The sequence below is a fragment of the Watersipora subatra genome, chromosome 10 (genome assembly GCF_963576615.1).
Source record: "Watersipora subatra chromosome 10, tzWatSuba1.1, whole genome shotgun sequence".
Classification (NCBI taxonomy): Eukaryota; Metazoa; Bryozoa; class Gymnolaemata; order Cheilostomatida; family Watersiporidae; genus Watersipora; species Watersipora subatra.
Window position 1 is genome coordinate 19,001,198 of NC_088717.1, and position 19,742 is coordinate 19,020,939.

At 35.1% G+C, this 19,742-nt stretch overlaps 1 protein-coding gene across 2 annotated transcripts; it reads left to right on the forward strand.

Moving 5' to 3' along the window:
- Positions 1-928: 928 nt before the first annotated feature.
- Positions 929-16,903, forward strand: LOC137407314 (integrator complex subunit 6-like). 2 transcript variants are annotated; one of them, XM_068093931.1, is made up of 17 exons: positions 929-1,154; positions 1,269-1,346; positions 1,745-1,894; positions 3,714-3,803; positions 4,209-4,398; positions 4,888-5,016; positions 5,248-5,399; positions 7,173-7,328; positions 7,744-7,870; positions 7,992-8,083; positions 8,936-9,126; positions 9,457-9,624; positions 9,752-9,855; positions 13,371-13,507; positions 14,327-14,614; positions 15,125-15,347; positions 16,143-16,903. In XM_068093931.1, the coding sequence occupies exons 1-17, from the start codon at positions 1,044-1,046 to the stop codon at positions 16,430-16,432; spliced, it is 2,676 nt and encodes an 891-aa protein (XP_067950032.1). In that variant the 5' UTR covers positions 929-1,043; the 3' UTR covers positions 16,433-16,903. The 2 variants fall into 2 exon arrangements, with proteins under 2 accessions (XP_067950032.1, XP_067950033.1); XM_068093932.1 differs by lacking the exon at positions 1,745-1,894.
- The last annotated feature ends 2,839 nt before the right edge of the window (positions 16,904-19,742 follow it).

The following is a 19,742-nucleotide window of genomic DNA, read 5'->3' on the forward strand; positions in this document are numbered from 1 at the left end:
GTGATTTAAAAACTGTTGTCGCCCAAGTACGTTTTGTTAAGAACACATACATGTAGTTAAAAAATAGGATGAGTTATGATTCAAAACTAGATCTACGGGAAAGAATCGGGGAATATATGTTAGAGTTACAGTAGAAAATTTGCAAGTTTCCTGAAGTCAATGGTGACTGCATATTTGCTTATTTATTTATTTGACTTTGGGGACACAAATAATGAAAAGAAAACGATGTCATTGCAAGTAATGAGACTATAAAAGTCAGAAGAGCGTTGAAGTATGAAGGTGATTGAAGGTGAATCAGTTTGTCGAAACTTTGCAAATGATCAATATCTCAGTTTTACATAACGTCGAGTCTTTTTGTAATATTTTACGCAACAGATCGTCTAAAACCTATGAAATTGCGAGGTTCTACAATCACAAACCAACTCTTTGAACATGTATGTGTGTTCTTATATGTTCTTATTCCCTATAACGATGGTAAAACTGACACAATATTATACTAATGAAACAATAGCTAAAAAAATAAATGCATGGTATCCTACAGAAAGCTCACTCGTTTGCCTTTTCAGCAGTTTAGGGTGATGAAGGAGCACTACTAAGTTCGAAAGCATAAAAAACTTACTATTTGTATGAAATCGCAAAATGTATTTGTGGTTGTGATTTGTTGCGTTGAATAATAGGGAATAATAAAAAGGTAATTTTCTGAGCATGATCTATTGGTATAATACCAAACTATGTTACAACAGCATTAAATATTTGGCACTGTTGCGTTTGGCGATATATTTTGACTTAACTTCAAGCATATCCCAAACGCGGGTGAATTTATATTCTAGCCTCTGAAATAAGAGAACAGCTCTTTGTAACCAATCATTGCTTGATAGAAAATGGTGGAGTAGTCACGTGACTATGTCCAAGCTGCGTTAAAGTGGCTTGCAAAAAGTTGTGCGGAGAAACCCGTCTGGTGATTTCTATGTCATACTTCAAAACTAACCGTTTATCGAGCACCTGATATATGTGATGTGATACTTTGAGTTTTTATATGCAGGATGACTATCATTCTTTTTTTGGTGGACACCAGTGCTTCCATGAATCAACGAACTTTTCTGGGCACTACTATTTTAGACGTCACTAAAAACGCCATTGAAACATTTCAGAAGGTGATTAACAGATTTGCGATTTTCTCTCGCGTGGCATCGTTATAAATATTTTTGTATAATGTATCATATTTATTATCACTGTGTTAACGCTTTATGGGTACGTTATAATTTTAGATACGTTCTAAAAATCCAAATAGCAAATGGGATAGATTGATGCTGTTAACATACGACGAGCCTCCTGGAAATATCAAGGTCAGTCAAGGTCAAAGGTCGACGTATTATTATCTGTATCAGTTTGTTAATTATTCCATTATGGTATTAATATTACCATCTCGCTGATGATAATTTTTTATTTTGTGTTGATCTGCTTATACATTTGATCACACTGCTTTCGACTTTGTTGATTTGGCCGAACTGTTTTATCCACGTGAAAGCTAGAAAGTCGCGCTATCGGTAATGCTCGTAACGCCGTTATACGATAGATCAAAATTTATTGTTTCGTATGTAGTCTCATTCGCATTATTTGGGTAAATAATAAAATTTGTTCTACCTGTTGAACAATAAATATGGAAAATCACGATTTTCTATTTTAGAATTTCGTGTTGTAGTAATTGACAAAAGAATTGTGGTATGTTGTAAATGTTATCTAGGCAGGATGGAAGGAGACTCATCTTCAGTTTGCAACCCAGCTCAAGAACCTTGTTGCTCACGGTGTCACAGAGATTGGTCCTGCATTAAAAAATGCATTTGATATGCTGAACATGAATAGAAATCAAAGTGGTATAGATACTTATGGACAGGTAATAGGATCTTAATGTTATAACAACAGGTTATAAGTGTCTTTGTTAGCGTAGACAAAAGTAACAGGTCTGATGTAGTTTAAACCAGACTTTTTGCAACCATTAAGGATTTATTTACTAGCTGACAACTGCATATGTATATTGTGCATATACATGTATATGTTTTAATTATTACCTACAGTTGGTTAAATCATGGTTATGTGGAAAGACTAAAGAACCATCCATACATCACGCACATAAATAGATATATATGTACGCATATATATATGCATATATATATATATATATATGCGTAGATATATATATATATATGCGTAGATATATATATATATATGCGTAGATATATATATATATATGCGTATATATATATATGTGTATATATGTATTATATATAACATATATGTATATTTATATATATGGGTATATATTAATTATATATATATACGTTATATATAAAACGTGAATATATAATCATATATATATGTTATACGTATATGCATGTATAACGTATATATACCGTATATATGTTGCGTTATATAGATATAGCGTTATTATTATATAACGTATATATTTACGTTACGCATTATGGTGTTGTGGTCTTTTCATATAAACCCTAATTACCAAAAGGTATTACACAGTTACACGTACAGCCACCACCAACTTCTCCGTAATTACGTTCAGTGTGCGTTGACTTTTTATCTTCAGACTTTTTAAACTAAGTTTTAAAAAGAAGACAATTAGTGTAATTATCTCCAGAGTTTTTTAAACAAAGTCTAGAAAATTAATGCAACGGTTGAATGTTATTTGATGACTTATTTGTTTATTTTGATACATGGTAACTTTGCATGGCTGTAAGTCTTGATGGTCACTAGGTACACCAGGTACACTGTAACATTAATAAGATGTTACTGTGGATCATATACATTTACATCATTCAAAATACGCGCCGCTTATCTTCCTAACCTTCTGCTAGATGTATGTTATGGTGGTTTCCATTAAGCTCACCTCAAAGTGGAAATTCTCAGTACTTGTAAAACTCTTTTTAGCATTATTTGATAGTGTAGTAGCTATATATGACTATCAGATGTGACAGTTTAGCAGCAATACATGGCTATCAGGTGTGACAGTTTAGCAGTAATATATGGCTATCAAATGTGACTGTAGTAGCAATATATGGCTATCAGATGTGACAGTTTAGCAGCAATATATGGCTATCAAGTGTGACAGTTTAACAACAATACATGGCTATCAGGTGTGACAGTTTAGCAGTAATATGTGGCTATCAGATGTGACTTGTGTAGTAGCAATATATGGCTATCAGATGTGACAGTTTAGCAGTAATATACAACTATCAGGTGTGACAGTTTAGCAGTAATATATGGCTATCAGATGTGTCAGTTTAGCAGTAATACATGGCTATCAGGTGTGACAGTTTAACACCAATATATGGCTATCAGGTGTGACAGTGTAGCAGCAATCTCAGTTGCTCAAATTTGTCAGCGATTGATCTTGGAAGAAAGTAGGAATTGACCTATCACAATTATTAGTTTGACTTAAAACAGGCTTTCAATACAGTTAGATTAAAAAGTGTGAAGGCCATTGGATGTTCACTGGTGGTTAAACAGGATTTGATTGATGGAAAGTTAAGAAGGATGCTGTACCAAAAAGCATAGCTTGTAGGGTTAGAATGATGTTATTTCCATGTAGGGTTTCATTTAGTTCCCCGAATTGCACATTCTACATATTTTGAGTTGTGTTTGTATCCATTTATAGAAGTTGTCTTTTCTTGTATGAGTGATTTTTCATGTTTGCACTGCAGGGTCGCTGTCCATTTTATATAGAACCGGCTGTTATAATCAGTTTCTCTGATGGTGAATCAATGGTTACATCTAATGGCATACATAAGCAGGTAAGCTGGTACTTTCTATGCTGACTGATTCTAATTGAGCTTTTATTCTTGCAGAGCTCTAATTTGTGTGAAGATCTGTCATGGTACTCTTGCTCAAAAACATTACATGTGCTATATCTTTAGCATAGAATGTGGAAGGATCTCATAGCATATTATTTAAAAGCTTTGATTTACAGTGGATCTCACTGTTGAGCGATGCTCAAATTAATAGCCAGTGATCAAAGCAACCCTTAAAGTAATATTCACTTGTTCTGAGATATCTTATTAAGAATTCAAGCTTTCAGTTTCTAACTTCTCATTAACATCATCTATGCTGTCAACTCTGTTAGCTATGCTTGTATTGCTTGTGGTCCAAATGAGTATTATGTAGATTTTGGTCTTTATTTAATTAAATTGTTCTTTCAGCTCACATTGCCTATGGCAAATGGCCTGGTAGGCAGTGAACTCACAAAGGAGCCTTTTCGGTGGGATCAGCGAGTATTTGGAATAGTGCTGAAGCTGCCAGCAGTCGAGGTTCATGAACCAGCAGGGGAGACAACTTTTATACCATCTGCTGAGGCTAGTCCTATTGATTCCATGTGTGAGGTTACAGGAGGTGAGACCTTGCAACACTATATTTTTTTGTTGTTCATCTCATTGTCTCGCTTATATGTTTGTCTTTTTTTCTATTTTTTCAGCTTCCCACCTCTTCTCTCCCCCCTCCTTCAGTTTACCTTTTTTTTGCTGGTTTGATTGTGTCCCTTTTTGGTATGCTATCACAGTTTTTTATTCTAAACTTCCAGATGACAATGTTTCATCTACTTTTTTACTTAATTCATTTTTATTACTAGTCCTTCTTTATTGCCATTCTATAGGGAAGGACTGTTGGGCCCTTTTGTAATCTGACTACGTATGTTCTTAAATTGTAAAATATAACAAAAAATTTTATGTTCGAAAACTTTATTGCGAGAAATTATCATCTCATAATGTAGAACCTTCTGTTGTGTGTACATTAAGTCTATTATGTTGTGACAAGACTGCCATTAGTGACACTGCGGTTTTTAGTCATAAATATTCTAGCAGTTTTATTTCATTTTCCACTTAGGTCGTTCTTATCTAGTCTCCAATCCTCGACAGCTCGCTCAAACTCTCGAGTCCCTTGCGCAGAAGGCGGCTATGCATGGTGTTGTTGTCAACTTTGAATACATCGAATCTCCCCTCTCCATCGGTGACGGTATGAGCAGCGTATATTTCTGTCTTTCTCTCTTGTGTCATTCTAGGTTTGTTGCAGGAAGGTTCATGCATCTGTTATTATTGTCAAACTTTCAGTTAGTAAGATAGTGCAATTTAGGATTTTCTTTGACTGTTTAACATTTGGTATGATTGGCCTAAAGTCGAACCTATTTTAGCCCTTTCCAAGAGCTTGACTGTAAAGCTCATTAGGGATGTTTCTGTTTGTTTGTAGAAGGAAGCCGCTCAGCAAGTCCTTCACCTAGTAATGCATGGAAATCTACTAAGCGTATGATATATGTAAAAAGCTCTGCTCAGAGGGGACATTCTGTCGGGCATTGGCCACTGCCTGAGTCATATTGGCCTGATGGAAAGGCTAAGACTTTAGTAAGTTGTCTTCTTTTAACTTGCATGTCTATATTTAGATAAGCTATTTATATACTTATTCTCTAGTGAACATGATATTTCACATCTATTCGGTCGTTCTTGCTGTACTTTGTATTTGTCATATGGATGTACACAGGTGGTCATTCCGCCATTAGCAATTTGCTGTCAGTATATTACTACGATTGTTGTTGTTACATTTTACCCGCTGTTACATCCTTAAGTTGTCAGTCTTTATTCATTTATTCATTATTATTACCCTTATCTTTTTCAACTCTGTTTATTAACATTATTTAATTTTTTTTTAAATGTTGTTCTATTTGTCCATCAAGATCACTTGGTGTGTTTTTGTATTGAGCTAGCCGAATGCACGGGTATTAAAAAACAGCTTATAAGCAGTGACAAGTAATTAGTTGTCATTGCCTAATTTCATTATGCTATTATCCGTATTGCTAAACTTACTAATGAAAAACGTGAGAGCAAGCTTAAGTGGCGCTGCGTGTAACACAGAGCCGCTATGCTTATTTTTACCTAGATAATGACTATGGCCCAAAGCATCCACTGCATCTTGAGAAGCTTAATAGATTAGCTTGTTGCACTTGTGAACGGGAGGTTCCGAGATCAAATCTTCTGCGTTACAGATTTTCTATTGCTAGATTTTAATCGCTGTAGCTGGACACCAGACGACAAACTTGGAGATTTATATATATACATGGGTAATAAAAGTTTTTGCACAAAAAATTTATTTTCTGTTAACATATAACAACAGTTACCGTTCTAACTTTCAAACTGCATCATGGGAAAAGTGTTTTGTGCCGCTTAAATAAATTTGAGAATAAAAACAACTGTAAAGGTTTTCAAACTTTGTCAAACAACCGTAACTTTCAGGCTTCATATTATGAGGAAAATGTTTTGTGCAGGTCAAATGAATTAAGAAACAAAATAAAACAACTATAGAAGTGTTTAAATTTAAATGTCAAATAATTAGCAAGTAATAGCTAAATTAAGTCTGTTTTGCTACGATTACACTAAAAGATGATTTTGGTAATGATACAATTAATCAGAACAAAGAAAACAAAATAAAAAGCTTGAATATGTTCAATTAATAATCACAATTTGTGCATAAAAGTATGTGTAAAAAAGGTTACTGTTCCAACAGAAGCTATCCATCAAAACATTGAGTACTACGATACTGGTACCTCTCGATACTAGCACTAATGTAAAAATGAGATATCGGACTTTCTTTGTCTGATACATTGTCTGATCAAACGGGAGAGAATGTAGAGGCTATTCCTACTCAAGATAATACAATTTTCCGTGTGAAAAGTATTATCCTTAACCGATTTCGCAATCGAACCTTACAAAAAATTGGAAATAGAAGTATAACGGCACGTTTGAAATTGAAATGGCATATTTAAAAATTACAAATTAAAAACAGGTAATGGAAGCAAAAAAAGTAGTTTTTAAACAATTTCAAAAAATAACAAATGCAAAAGGTAATATTAGTTAATAATCAAAAGTGCACATTTTAAAAAATAAGAGTAATGGAATGCCAAGGACTGCATAGCTCAGTGGTTTGAATATGTGTGTGATTTGAAACTTGTGGTTGTAATCTCCGTGAGTTCAAATCTAGCACGCAGTGAGCTCTTCATTCCAAGATTTTAATAACTGTAATTGTATAGGCAGACATCTGAACAGACATCTGAACAGACAACGAACAGAACAGACAACGACAAACCATGAGATTTATATACATAGTTTAAATTGTTTTTCTAGCCTGCCAGAGATGCTCAACCACACATAAAGTTTTCACAGCCAAAGCCTCCACCTGCAGCCCATCTCATGCAGATCCTACCCATGGATGTGTATGAGCTAGAAGCCAGCCCTCTCACTCAACACATACTCAAAATTAAAGGCAACTCTTGCTATCAGGTATGTTTCTTGTGAATGCTTAACGACTGATTGTGCCACATGCAAATGTGTCTGCTCTTGTAACTTTTTTCAAACAAGCGGTATTGTGAGCTCATGCATATTCAATAGCCGTATGTATGTGCCTGAAAAATTTTTCTCTTAGGATAAAACTGACTGGTTTATTGTACTGCACTGGATCTAAACTCCAGCAGGTAACCAAATACAAATACAAAGTACAAATACCAAGTACAAATGTATGAAATCTCTCATTTGCTACGTAACCAAAAGTTCAGCAAATTTACTTGGCACAGAATATGTTTAGTATTGGCTTTTAGACGAAACTTCAACAATTTAGGTAACACTTCTCAGTTTATAGTTTGCTGGTTGAGCAAATATTTCTGTTGTATCATTAGGAGGTTCTGTTTTTCTTTTCCAGACTTATATAGCATCAAGTGCAAAATATACAGAGCATCCGTTTGGTTTTCTCCAGTCCCATCCCAGTAGTCAGAAGGTCTTTCTGCATATAATGCCGTACAACTACCCGGTGCTCCTCGACTTACTTGGTAAGTCATGTTTATGATGTTTCTCATGGTATATGACATGTTTTTATCACATACAAACTATGTGAAACAAGTCATTTAAATAGTTCTATTTTGAACACTTAACTCAAATTGGTTTTTGTAGATGACCTTCGAAAGACGTCCATGAAGGCAACTCAGAAATGGAAGCAAGAGTTTGATAATTTTTTGCGTGGAATGCCAGGATACTACGCATCTGTACGTCTCAGCTTATTTTTTTTCGGGGTTAACTAAGCTATCAAAAATCACTCGTTTCTCTTCAAATAGTTTTTTATCTAATAGCAGTCAGCGAAACGCTAAGAGGCTAAAGGGTGAAAAGACTGGCAGCTGTTAGACAATAACAAAAGATGATTGGTACTCATACAAGTGTACAAACTAGACAAAGTGACACGCTAAAAGGAAACATCTTAATACAAACTATCCTATTCATGTCGTTAGACCGCTGTCTGAAGTACACGAGGATGAAAAGCATGTAGAAAAATATACTCTAAAGTAGAGATCACAGAGGTCTGTTGTCAAGGCTTTATTGATCTGTTATGATGTTGGGCTGAAATTTCAATTGGAAGATAGATTTTTTCAAATTAAAACACCAGGTCTTCTTTGAAAAAGTATCCTTTGATTGTGAGTTTTACTTTAAATTGCGTGGAAATTGGCGATATTAAAATATTTTGTTATAATGAACACCAATCAACGAGCAATATATTTGTTTAATTATTTTTAGACATTGAAATATCTAGGAGAATCCAAATCAATAATACATGTTGAAAGCCTGAGTAGCAATGTTTACAGAAAATCAGTTTCTATAAGCTAGCGATGACTCACCTCACGTGGCTTCTCAGCTCCAGCCTCAGCTACAGTCTCTAACTAAATTCTTTATTGTAAATCTCGCTCATGAGCTAAGTGCAGTTTCTGAGCAATTCACAAGGCTGTTAAAAGCGATGCACAAAGTATTAATTGAGCTGGTATGCTAAATAGGAAACTCAAGTATGTAGCTGAAGGTTTTAAGGTAGATGTTTGTATTTATTTTATGTACTGGTGTCGTTTTTGTAGTATCTGCGGAGGGCTCTAGGCAGAATGGGAGTGCATGGAGTGGTGTCAGAGTCTCTCGACAGCTGCCTTAGCTTTATGGTAGTCAGTCACCTGAAGCAAGTAAGAACCAAGGCAAAGCAAGAATATGAAACCCTTGTGGCTTCTGTGGGTCAGTGCGTTCCACCCACAGAAGTGATTCAGGTCTCTAACAGGTGAGGACAACTCTAGCATGCCGTCATTTTGTATCAGATGGCTCCTGGTTTTTGTAAGTCTTATTGTCAGTTCTCAGGTACAGGTTTTCGGTGCAAACTGAAAGTAGGTATTCCTCGAAGTTGGCATTGCCGTAGGTTTGTGTGATAGTTTCAAGGCGTAAATACAAACTTGTTGTGATGGTCCGCATTCACCTTTCTTGATTATCCTTACTTTTTCACCTTGTTCTTAGAATGATACAAAGTAATTAATAGTTAGAATGAACCCATGATATCTGGAGTACCAACAGATCACATCACTTTCTTGTCTTAGAGTCTGATGGTTTGTTGTAGAAACTCAACTTCCTTGCTGAGTCGTCAAGATTTCAATGAGTTGCTGAGTTACACAGGAGGGGATTACTCTAGCATAGCATCACTACAGAAAGAATTGACAAAATATGAAAGTTTCCCAATATCAGTACCTCGGTCTAATGCGGGCAGCAGGAAAACCTTCAACTACAAGTCAGTCATCGTCTGCTTGTCAAATCATTGATTTTTTTAAATAGCTTGCTAGAGTTATTCGCATATCGATAGTGGTCATCTTACCAATAGTTTACCTACCTTGGATGTGCATGTATACATTTTACAGAAATCCATATGATATAGCCCGAAAAGATCTTTTGTCACAAATAGCCAAACTGCGGGCAACCTTGCTACGTCCCAACGGTGTTGGAGGATCTCTACTTAAAGATGGTATGTTCTTATATGGATTTTTGGTACTCTTTTAGCAAAGTAGGTGCTTATGCTGTGTAACTGCCTCTGGCTAGCTGCCTCTATACCTAGTCTAGAAAAACTGTGTAGCCTTAGATTGTATTAAGTTACTCATCTATTGCCAACTCGTCTAAGTTTTACTACAAGTATGTTTACATTTATAAAGTAATTCCTCCTTGCACAGCAAGGCCTTTTGCAAAACAGGACTTGACTTGTTATATTACTTTGTCAAGTAATTAAGGCTGCTTTCGGATTCCATATGCATACTCAAAAGTTTTTTTTTTTTAAATTGTCAAGACACTCGTTTGAATACTGTGTCATTGACAGAATTAAAAAGTAGTTTATTTATTTGTGAATAGTTTAATAGCCTCAAAAAGGGCATGCAAGCAAATGTTGGGGTGAGTTGTTGCGAGAATAATATCAGTTGGCAGAAAATTCCTTATCAGCGCATATTTATTGTCACTGCTACAAAACAACAAACATAAATTCTCCCCTCTTGTGCCAGTTACCGTATATGTTTATATTTTCAATTTTGTCATATGCAGCTTCAGTTTACCTGGAAACACGTCATAAACCTTTTCGCAAATATTCTTACTACGGCAAACAATTTCTTTTAAATGTTAGTTTGTTTGACGAGGCAAAACAATCGCAATATATTCTTGAGTAGCCATCGACTTTTAAGTACCACGTAATTCTGGATTGAATCGCTAATATCGGAATTATATTAAGCTTTGAACATCTACTAGCTCCAAAATAATTTTCATATGTCATGCGTTTGGATAGCGCATGCATCTAGATGAAGTAAACAATGTACAATGTAGTACAATGAGTAAGGAGGTTAATACGTTTCCTTTAATGATAGGGCTTGGGGTATGCGAGTGGAATCAGAAAGCTTGCTAATTAGCTGCTCTATTGTTAAGTTATTGCTGCTCTATTCTAACAGCAAGCGAGTAAGCTAGTAGTTTTAGCTACAGTCTGTCAGGCCTTCATATTTAAAACTAATTCTTTCCAACATCCGCTTCTTTTGTCAAAACCGTCTCATGTTGAAAAAAATAATAAAATTATTCATTTGATGCATTCCTAAGGCCTATGTGAAGTACCTAACAAGTGCCGCAGGTTAATAATTGTACATTGCCTAAAACCTTAAAATAGAAAATTATAAAAACTAAATTAATAAAGTAATAATTAATAAAAAGAAGTTTGTTTTATTACCGTACCTTAGCGACACTAACAGAAAGTTTAAGTATGGCGTTGTGTAGGTTGGAGGTAGGGGTGGTTGCAGAGATATTCAACACGGTTTATTTTAACTTCAGCTACGGTAAAGTTTAAACTGGTTTGGCTTTTTAGTATTTTATATTTTGTAGGTCTTATTTCCTCCAGCCTTATTTCAATTTGACCTGCAAACTTTTGCCCAATTTTAAACTTTGAAATTGGTTTGGGTGTGGATGTCAATATTTATCATTTAATTAATATTAAAAATATCATGACTTAATAATGGTTAATACCTCAAACTTAATATAAAACTCAATATAAATGTTAAATACTATTATATAACAATAATAATATTTAACATTTATCAATATTGTTTGTTAATAAATGTGTACATTAAGGCAATCGCAAGTAGAAAGTTGGTTTTTGTATGTCAGTCATTTAAATGTTGTAGTTATTTTGGTTTCACTTCCATATTTTTCTTAAAAGTTTACTTGCAACAAAATTCACATTGCAGTAGAGCTGTTCGATGTCTACCTGCACTATGCATTCAATTTCAGGGTTGTTTTCTCCTGAAAACTGAATGAAACTGAATCTTCATTTGTTACTTCAGTTTACTCATATGGGCATTATGAACCGCATCTAACTGAGATTTGTATATTTATTAATAAATAGTAAACTAATAATTAATATTTGCAAAAAATGTTTAAGTAATGGTGACATTTTTAATTATATTAATATTAATTAACCAATACAATTTGAAAAATGTTATCCTCTTTAAAATTTAATGAATCAACATCAAATTAATTAATTTAAAAACAACTGAATAAATATAAATAAAAAAATTACAATATGCTCAGGACAAAAACAATCAATGAAGATTAATACCATAATAAGATATTACAAATATAAGTCTCTTAACTACAAAACATCACATGAGTTCATTTGGCAAGCGTCAAGACTATTGCTACAATTTGGATAAAAAAACTAAACACATTTGCTAACTGATCGACGCTCTCACAAAAATTTGCTTAGGAAGCTGCTGCGTGGGCATGCGCAAACACTGAATCGAATCGTGATGTAAAATTCGGTTGATACGCAGTTGTCTTCTCCTTCTGAATCGTTGAACCGAGAGAGAACAACTATCGAAAAACCGAATGCGTTCGAATCGTTATGCAGCACTACATTACAGTTATTTGCTATCAAAAGATTCACCATGTCTTACTCTGCTGTGTTGTAGGCGCAAAATATGTGGAAATGTGATTACAAGCTCTTTACAAGATTAAAAGCTCAAAAACGAATAGTTAATCGCAGCCATCACGAAAGCACCTTAGTTTGGAATATCTTTATTTCGATGACGTAGTCCAACATTGTGGTTATTGTTTCGACACATTGTTATCATGTGAAATTAGAGGCTCAATATAAAACGTCTCCTAGCACCAGTTTATGACAAACATTTCGGGTTCTACCGGAAAGCCCGCAACAATTATACATGCTTACTATTTTACAGTTTCATTTTAGCTTGGTCTAATCATCTAAACGTAATATGATCATGTGACCCATACTTCCTGCCAAATGGCGTGAACAATTTATGCAGCATTTTCCGACTATCACATGTGACCAACAGGCTCTTCATGTTTATCAGAGAATGATATGCACTCCTTCGAGCTAAGGTTAAAAAATTAAACGAATTATTGCGGTAGGTTTTGAGATATCAGTGCTCAAAATGACAGCATTACAATGAGGATAAAATAGACACACGATGACAATAGACATGGTTTTATTGAACGAATTGAAAATTGAAAATATTCCGACGAATGAGGTTGCATGGAAGTGTAAACAAAAGCCAACATGTTCAAGTACATCCCATTTGAGCCATTTTGGAAAGATATTCAAATCTATGGCGTTTTCGTGATGGCTGCGGTTAGCTGTTCGCTTTTAAAAGCTTGTAATAACAATCCCACATATTTTGCACCTACAACACAGCAGAGTAAGACATGGTGAATCTTTTGATACCAAATAACTGTAATGTGAATTTTGTTGCAAGTCAACCTTTAACAACCCGAATAGAAACAACTCGTTATTCCTTCTTCACTGTCATCAGATAGTATTGTTTGCATGTGTATCGATTACACTTACTGATCAGGTTGCTATATAATTTTGCATGCATTCATATTGTTGTAAACTGAACTCACTTAGTCTGTATATGACTGGCTCCTTGTTCAAGTTACAACTACTGTCTCAGCTTGCTAGTTGAGGTGTTTGACCTTGTCGGTAATCTTTTACAGAGCATTTACACAGCGTACCTGTACAGAGAATGGGAATGTATCATGAATACTTGGCTAAGGCTCCCCAGCCCCTTCGCAAGCTTGATACACAGCCAGAAAGAATGCACACTTTCGGCAATCCCTTCAAAGTGAACAAGGTGCTGACCGTTGTTGCGTTCTCCGAGTTTCCTTTAAGTGTTTTGATTTGTTCATATATGGAAATAAATCGGTGTGTTGAATAGATAGAGGCTGATCAATGCATTTATGCCTTGATTCAAATACATCAAATCCATTTATCAATGGATCATTACAGCGCTGTGTTCGAATTCACTTCGATATAGATTTTAGGTCAAATCTCTGATTGGAGCCCCAAAAATTGTTTCTCGCGGGAAGTATCAAAGCAGTTAATACCATCGCTGTTGGGTTTTTCTAGCAGAATAAGCTATACTGTGTAGAATATTCTTAGTGATTGAACTTTCATGTCTTCAATCATTAGGTCGGCGTCGATCAACTTTTACGCGTGTAAATTCGTTGTCTACGTTGAGGCGGCATCTCATGATCGATTCTTCAACTTACCATCACCTTAAGTACCGTGTTTTCCAGATAGCAAGTCTTAGTACACGTCGCATAACAGATAGCAAGTCTTAGTACACGCCGCATAACAGTTAGCAAATCGTAGTACACGGCGCATAACTGGCAAAACTGAGAAACCTAAACTTGTACTACAAAATACAGTAGTTTGGTACTATTTCCATAGAGTTCTGTTCAAACCAATTGGAGTATCGTTAATGTTATGAATTAAACCGCTCCTATAAATTCCACTTCAATGTGTTTCACAGCAATTTAATGCTCGTCTCATGTGTGCCTACTTTTTCTATTGCTTAGGTTATATTGTTCTAGCTTTATTTGCCAATTTTTCTAAATCTGTATTTTATTGAATGGTAAATTATGATTTCTTTCTGATTGTTTCCTTTCAGAACCTGATGATTGATGAGGCAGATGAATCGATGCCGGGTTTGGCAGTTGCAGGAGGCAGCAGTCCAAAGAGAAGCAAACGTGAGGCAACTGAATCTCTACCAAGTTCTCCTGCAAGAAAAAAGATGCGAAAACCCGGACCCCTGCCTAAACACATCACCCTTGCAAACCGCCCAACAACACCTCCTCTGCCACCTAGCACACCCCCTCCAATCATGCCAGACACAAATGGAGAAGAACCTGAGCTAGTCAATTTTACAGATAGCAAGGAAGCTCTTCGGTCACAACTAGTAAGTTATTGCTAATAGCTAGCACTCAGAGTTTTCCTTCCCTGAGATAACATCAATGAGATTGAATCATGAACTAGTCTTAAGCAATGATAGAAATATTAGCATTCCTAATTATCTATAGTGTATGATCTATATATAGCCTATAGAATGTAGTCTATGAGCGAATGTCTATAGTCTGTAGTGTAAAATCTGTAGACTGGTTGGCAGTCCTTAATCTACTCTCTGAGGTCAGTGTTTACAGTGTCAGATAGTTTACAGTATTTTTTCTATAGCCCATAGTCGACATTGTATAAACTACAGTCCGCAGTCTGTGGTTTATAGTCTGTGTTCTACTGTCATTCTACAGACTATACACAATGAGCTGTTGATCAGGATAAATAGTTTCAAGTCTACATCAAATAGCTTTTATATATTCAGTGATCTTCTGTTTACGTTTTATAATTGAAAGTTACCAATTTCTATATGTCATGGCGTTTGGTTGATTTGTTTATGGTTCATGCAAACTTCCAGGTCAAGCCTGAAGACAATGGAATTATTAAACAAAATGGTTTAGCAAGCAAAGCCGCTGCCTTGTCTCCTGAGAAAACCTCACCTACCAAGTTTAATGCTAAAGTTGTGCGACAGAACAGCGATGAGAGGGCGAAATCTGTGGGCTGTATTTCTGAGATAGAACAAGCTAATGAAAGAATACTTCAGCAATTGCTACGAAAAGAAGTGAAAAGACCTGGCAAAAGTAGGCATTCTGAATTAGTTGGCTTACGAGCTGGTTCAAGCTGGTTCAATATTTTTAATGGTCCCGTGTCATTGCTGAGTCAATCGTAAGTTACTGTTATATACTCTAAGTTCAAAGCTTTGTTTCAAGCTCGAAAAATTTATTAATGACATTCCAACAGATTCATATTTCAACTGTCAAACAGGTTGGTGTTCAATCTAGCCTTGATTGTCTCTCAGATTATTGCTTATCCGTGTCATGTGTTCTCAATCAGCTATATTTTTGTTACTCGTATTTAATGCCTTATATGTATATGTAAGACTAAGACTGTATGATATGATGACTATATGATGTGATGACTATATGCTATATGATTTGATATATATGATATGTAAGACTGACTGATATGTATACTGTAAGACAGTTTTAATTGAAAATCAACTGGTGCTCATTGTTTCCTAACTACTAGCTATGTGGAAATGAGTTTTATTCTATCATGTTCAAAATATCAACTGCTATCTCTCTCGCGCAATCGGTCGAAGTGACTAATACTCTGTTTGATTAGCGGATATCCATTCATCCTTGATTACAAGCAGTCATCTGCCATGAGTTTGTATTGATCTGCCTACATTTTAAATTCCTCTTAGCTAAATCTTCATAGCGGAGTCTAGGCTTACCTTGATTTCGCTTACCATCACATAGCAATATGGTGGTAAGAACCATTACTATGTGATGGTTACTAATAATTACTATTATTATTATTATTTATACCGTCTGCCAGGAGATATTGATCAGCTTTATCTTATATTACTACAGACCACAGCGAACTTTTCAAACAGCTTTCCAACATACAAGGGAGCGTGGAGGAGAGGAGGTGGATCCTAGACAGAGTGATTTATGAGGCATACAGGTTTAAACGGTTGTCTTTAGCTGATCGTTTGATAAAATATAAGGAAACTATATCAGATGCACCAACGGTTAATGGTGCAAGTTTTCCCGACAATTCAGCAACCCTTACTTTAACATTGACAAATGCCTCCTCATTAAAACCCGTGATCGCTACGTCTGCCCAAAAACTGCAAGTGAAGCTAGAAACTGCAAGTTGAAGTTGTCTTTTCACTATGAGATAGCGTCTGCAAGATTAGGCAATTCCTATTGTGTCACCGACGTCCCACTACCATACCGCTCATGGTCAAGTATAGTGTGATATAGATACTCAAGCTTGCTTGTACTTGCCGTCCATATGAATGTACATTTGTAAGGAATTATCTATTTGTACAGGATGTGGTTACATGAACTCATACTTGCTTTCCTCGCTGTAAACTATGTATTAAGGTTTCTCCTCTCCTGGTGCTTTAAATTATGACTCAAATCTTATCATGAGGACAAATCCATTTTCGGTAAAACTGAACCTGTGCACGGTTATTATCCTTACTGAAATTTTTGGCATGCATGCGTCATTTGATGAGACACTATTTATATATGACTAGTATGTCTACATATTTCTTATATAATATGTACATTGCATCATTGTACATAGTCGTATATAGTATGTAAATAGCCAATGGATGATATGTCACAACCTTCAACCAAATGACTTCATTCGTTATTTCATTTGGGTTTCTTACGATTAAAAAGGTTGTCGTCATTGTGTCTGCATGATTCCGACAAAATATCTCATAGGTTTACAATTTAGTAACTAGTGGTAGCCAAGGTTTTTTGTCTTCAATTCTTCTTATCGAATCTGAATTGGCCAGGATTTAAGGTTAGATCAACTGTGACATTGACCAGTATGATAAAGGGTAAAGGAGGCGTACACGATTAACCACTCATCGAAAAAGGGAAAATGTTATAATAATATTACATAAAATCTGTTATTTTCCGCGGTGCATTGGCTTGCATATTAATGAAACAGAGAGTTGTTAGCCTTGTAAATTACACCATTTATTTACATAGTTTTATATTTTTACTGAATGTATGACAACAAAGTTATACAATCCGCATCGTGTTTTGCAATCAAAGGGAATTCAGTGTGGCTTTTCAGTGCACTGTACAGGAAATCAGTCTTGCTCTTCAAGCTTGGTAGAACGGTTTAAACTTGGTCGGTTCATTCCATATAGTCCTGCATTCAAATACATGAAATGATTTGCATGCCTACTTTATGAATCTTGTTTTATATTATCACAAAAAGTATATGAAAATAACTAATATTCTTACCTCAATGCCTAGCAGTTTGTGCACATAATTGATACCGGTTAAGTCTGGAGGGGAATACATATATATATATATATATATATTATATACATATATTTGTAACTTTCTTATTTGTAAGTTATCAAATAAAAATTGCTGCTTTTGCCTAGCTTAAATTAGCATGAGCTGCGTGTGATGTGTTTCTGTCTTTATGTAACTATGCAGTCCATGTACATATGCAATGGGTGGCCTAATCAACCACAAAATAATCATGTATACTTGACAGTTAAATGGATAACTTTATATAAAGCTATAAAGTATAAACTATGAACCTTATAGGAATAGTCATCTTACATATTAGTTCCCTGGAACATTCCTAACCGGTATATCGGACTCTCTATCAAGCCTTGCTACAATCTATATCTTTCAGCATAAAATATATGTCACGTTCTAGTCACGCTAAATGGCGAATTTATATCAGGACGGATACACGCATGAATGTTATGGCTAGTAGTTATTATTTAAATAATGTGACTTAAAAGGAGCTATTTTACAAAGAGTTTACAAAATAGAAGATTGAAGAATGTGGCCTGGCTTTTAGGATGTGTTTGATTTTACTGTATTACTAAGTTCAACTAATCTGTATACTGTATTAATGATTTTACAATGAAACTCGGCAGGAAAGTATAGGCTTTTGAAGGTGATGTAATGTTGAAATTGTATACAAGCTTATGAAGAATGCTTTGTGAAAATGACCTGAGTCAATGTCTTCTTTGTGCGCGTTTATTCAATCCTGCACATTTAAAGCAACAGATGTGCAGCCAGCTTGTAAAATAAATAGCATTTTTCTCCAAATGACACATTCAGCATGCTTCTAGCTTTGGTATGTCCAAAAATTAATTACTGCGTAAATATTGCTGTAAGTTCTCTGTGTACTTCTATTTCTTCCAATCAAGCTCCAATATTATATCAAAGTGTGATTAAACCATGTGACTACATATTTTGTCGATGAAATTTAGTTGAATCAAATAGGCGTAACAGCTTTATTGGTCCTGCCAAGAAGGTTTCTTATTAAACAAATTTGTATTTCGCATATATAAAACGCCTAAAACTAAACATGGATTTTACTGTACAACTATAGATAACATGCTAATTGTTGGCGCTTTTAGGTAACATTCTGTTGCTCCAAGTTACATTCTAAACATCACCAACTAGGAGCTCCTTGGAGGTGATAAATATTAAATGAGTCGTATGAATGACATAGAGCTATCCTATTGTAAGGTTAGGTTTGAGGGCTTACACACTGGCTCCTGGTCTATTATAGTAATATAGCATTGTTGTTTTAATTGTTTTTATGACTATCGGAAAGATGGAAAGTTTGTCTTTTAATCGGAATTATGGATCCAAATGGTTATGGTCACTGGCTGGCTAGTGGTCACTGGAAAATCTGTTTTATAACTTAAAGAGCACCACTGTTTTACTAGTTCTTCTAGTTTTTAGTAATTCTGCGCCGCATTCATCTGTGCGCCAGATGGCTGACTCACCTCAGAAGTGTTCCAGAAATCAATTTTGCAGAAATTTCAAACGTTGGTGCCAATTTATTTCACCTCTGCAGGCTTCATGAAGACAGTAACCAGGACACTAATTTTCAGTGTTTTTTACAATCTGTTCTGTACACATGTTCAATATTTACTAAATTCTTACATTTCAGCTTGTCTTCAGGAATTGGGATTAAACTTTTTGTGATCAGTCGAGTTGCTAAACATCTTAACAGCCTGTGTTCCAAACCGAACATATTTATTGTGATATGGTTTGAGTGATGGTCTATAAGATTCCCACTCTGACTTGGTTTATTCCTTTACAAAGATACTCAGCGACCAAGATTGGACATTGGGTAGTTTTCAAAAGAATTATTTTGCATAGAATGCTTTGAAATATGATGGACACTGTTGGCAGTTTGCTATTTTCATGTCAGCGGCCTTGAAAGCGGATTCATATTGATAAAAATGTTGTGTGCTATATACATATTGATGTTAACGCATCTACGTATATATTATATATCTATGTAGATTGATATTTTACGCATCTAAAACATACTGCTAATAATAGTATGCAGTTATATGCTTGAACAGAATGCATTTGCAACACGTTGATATGGTATGTAATCGCAGCATGATGATATGGTATGTAATCATAGCATGCTGATATGGTATCTAATTGCAG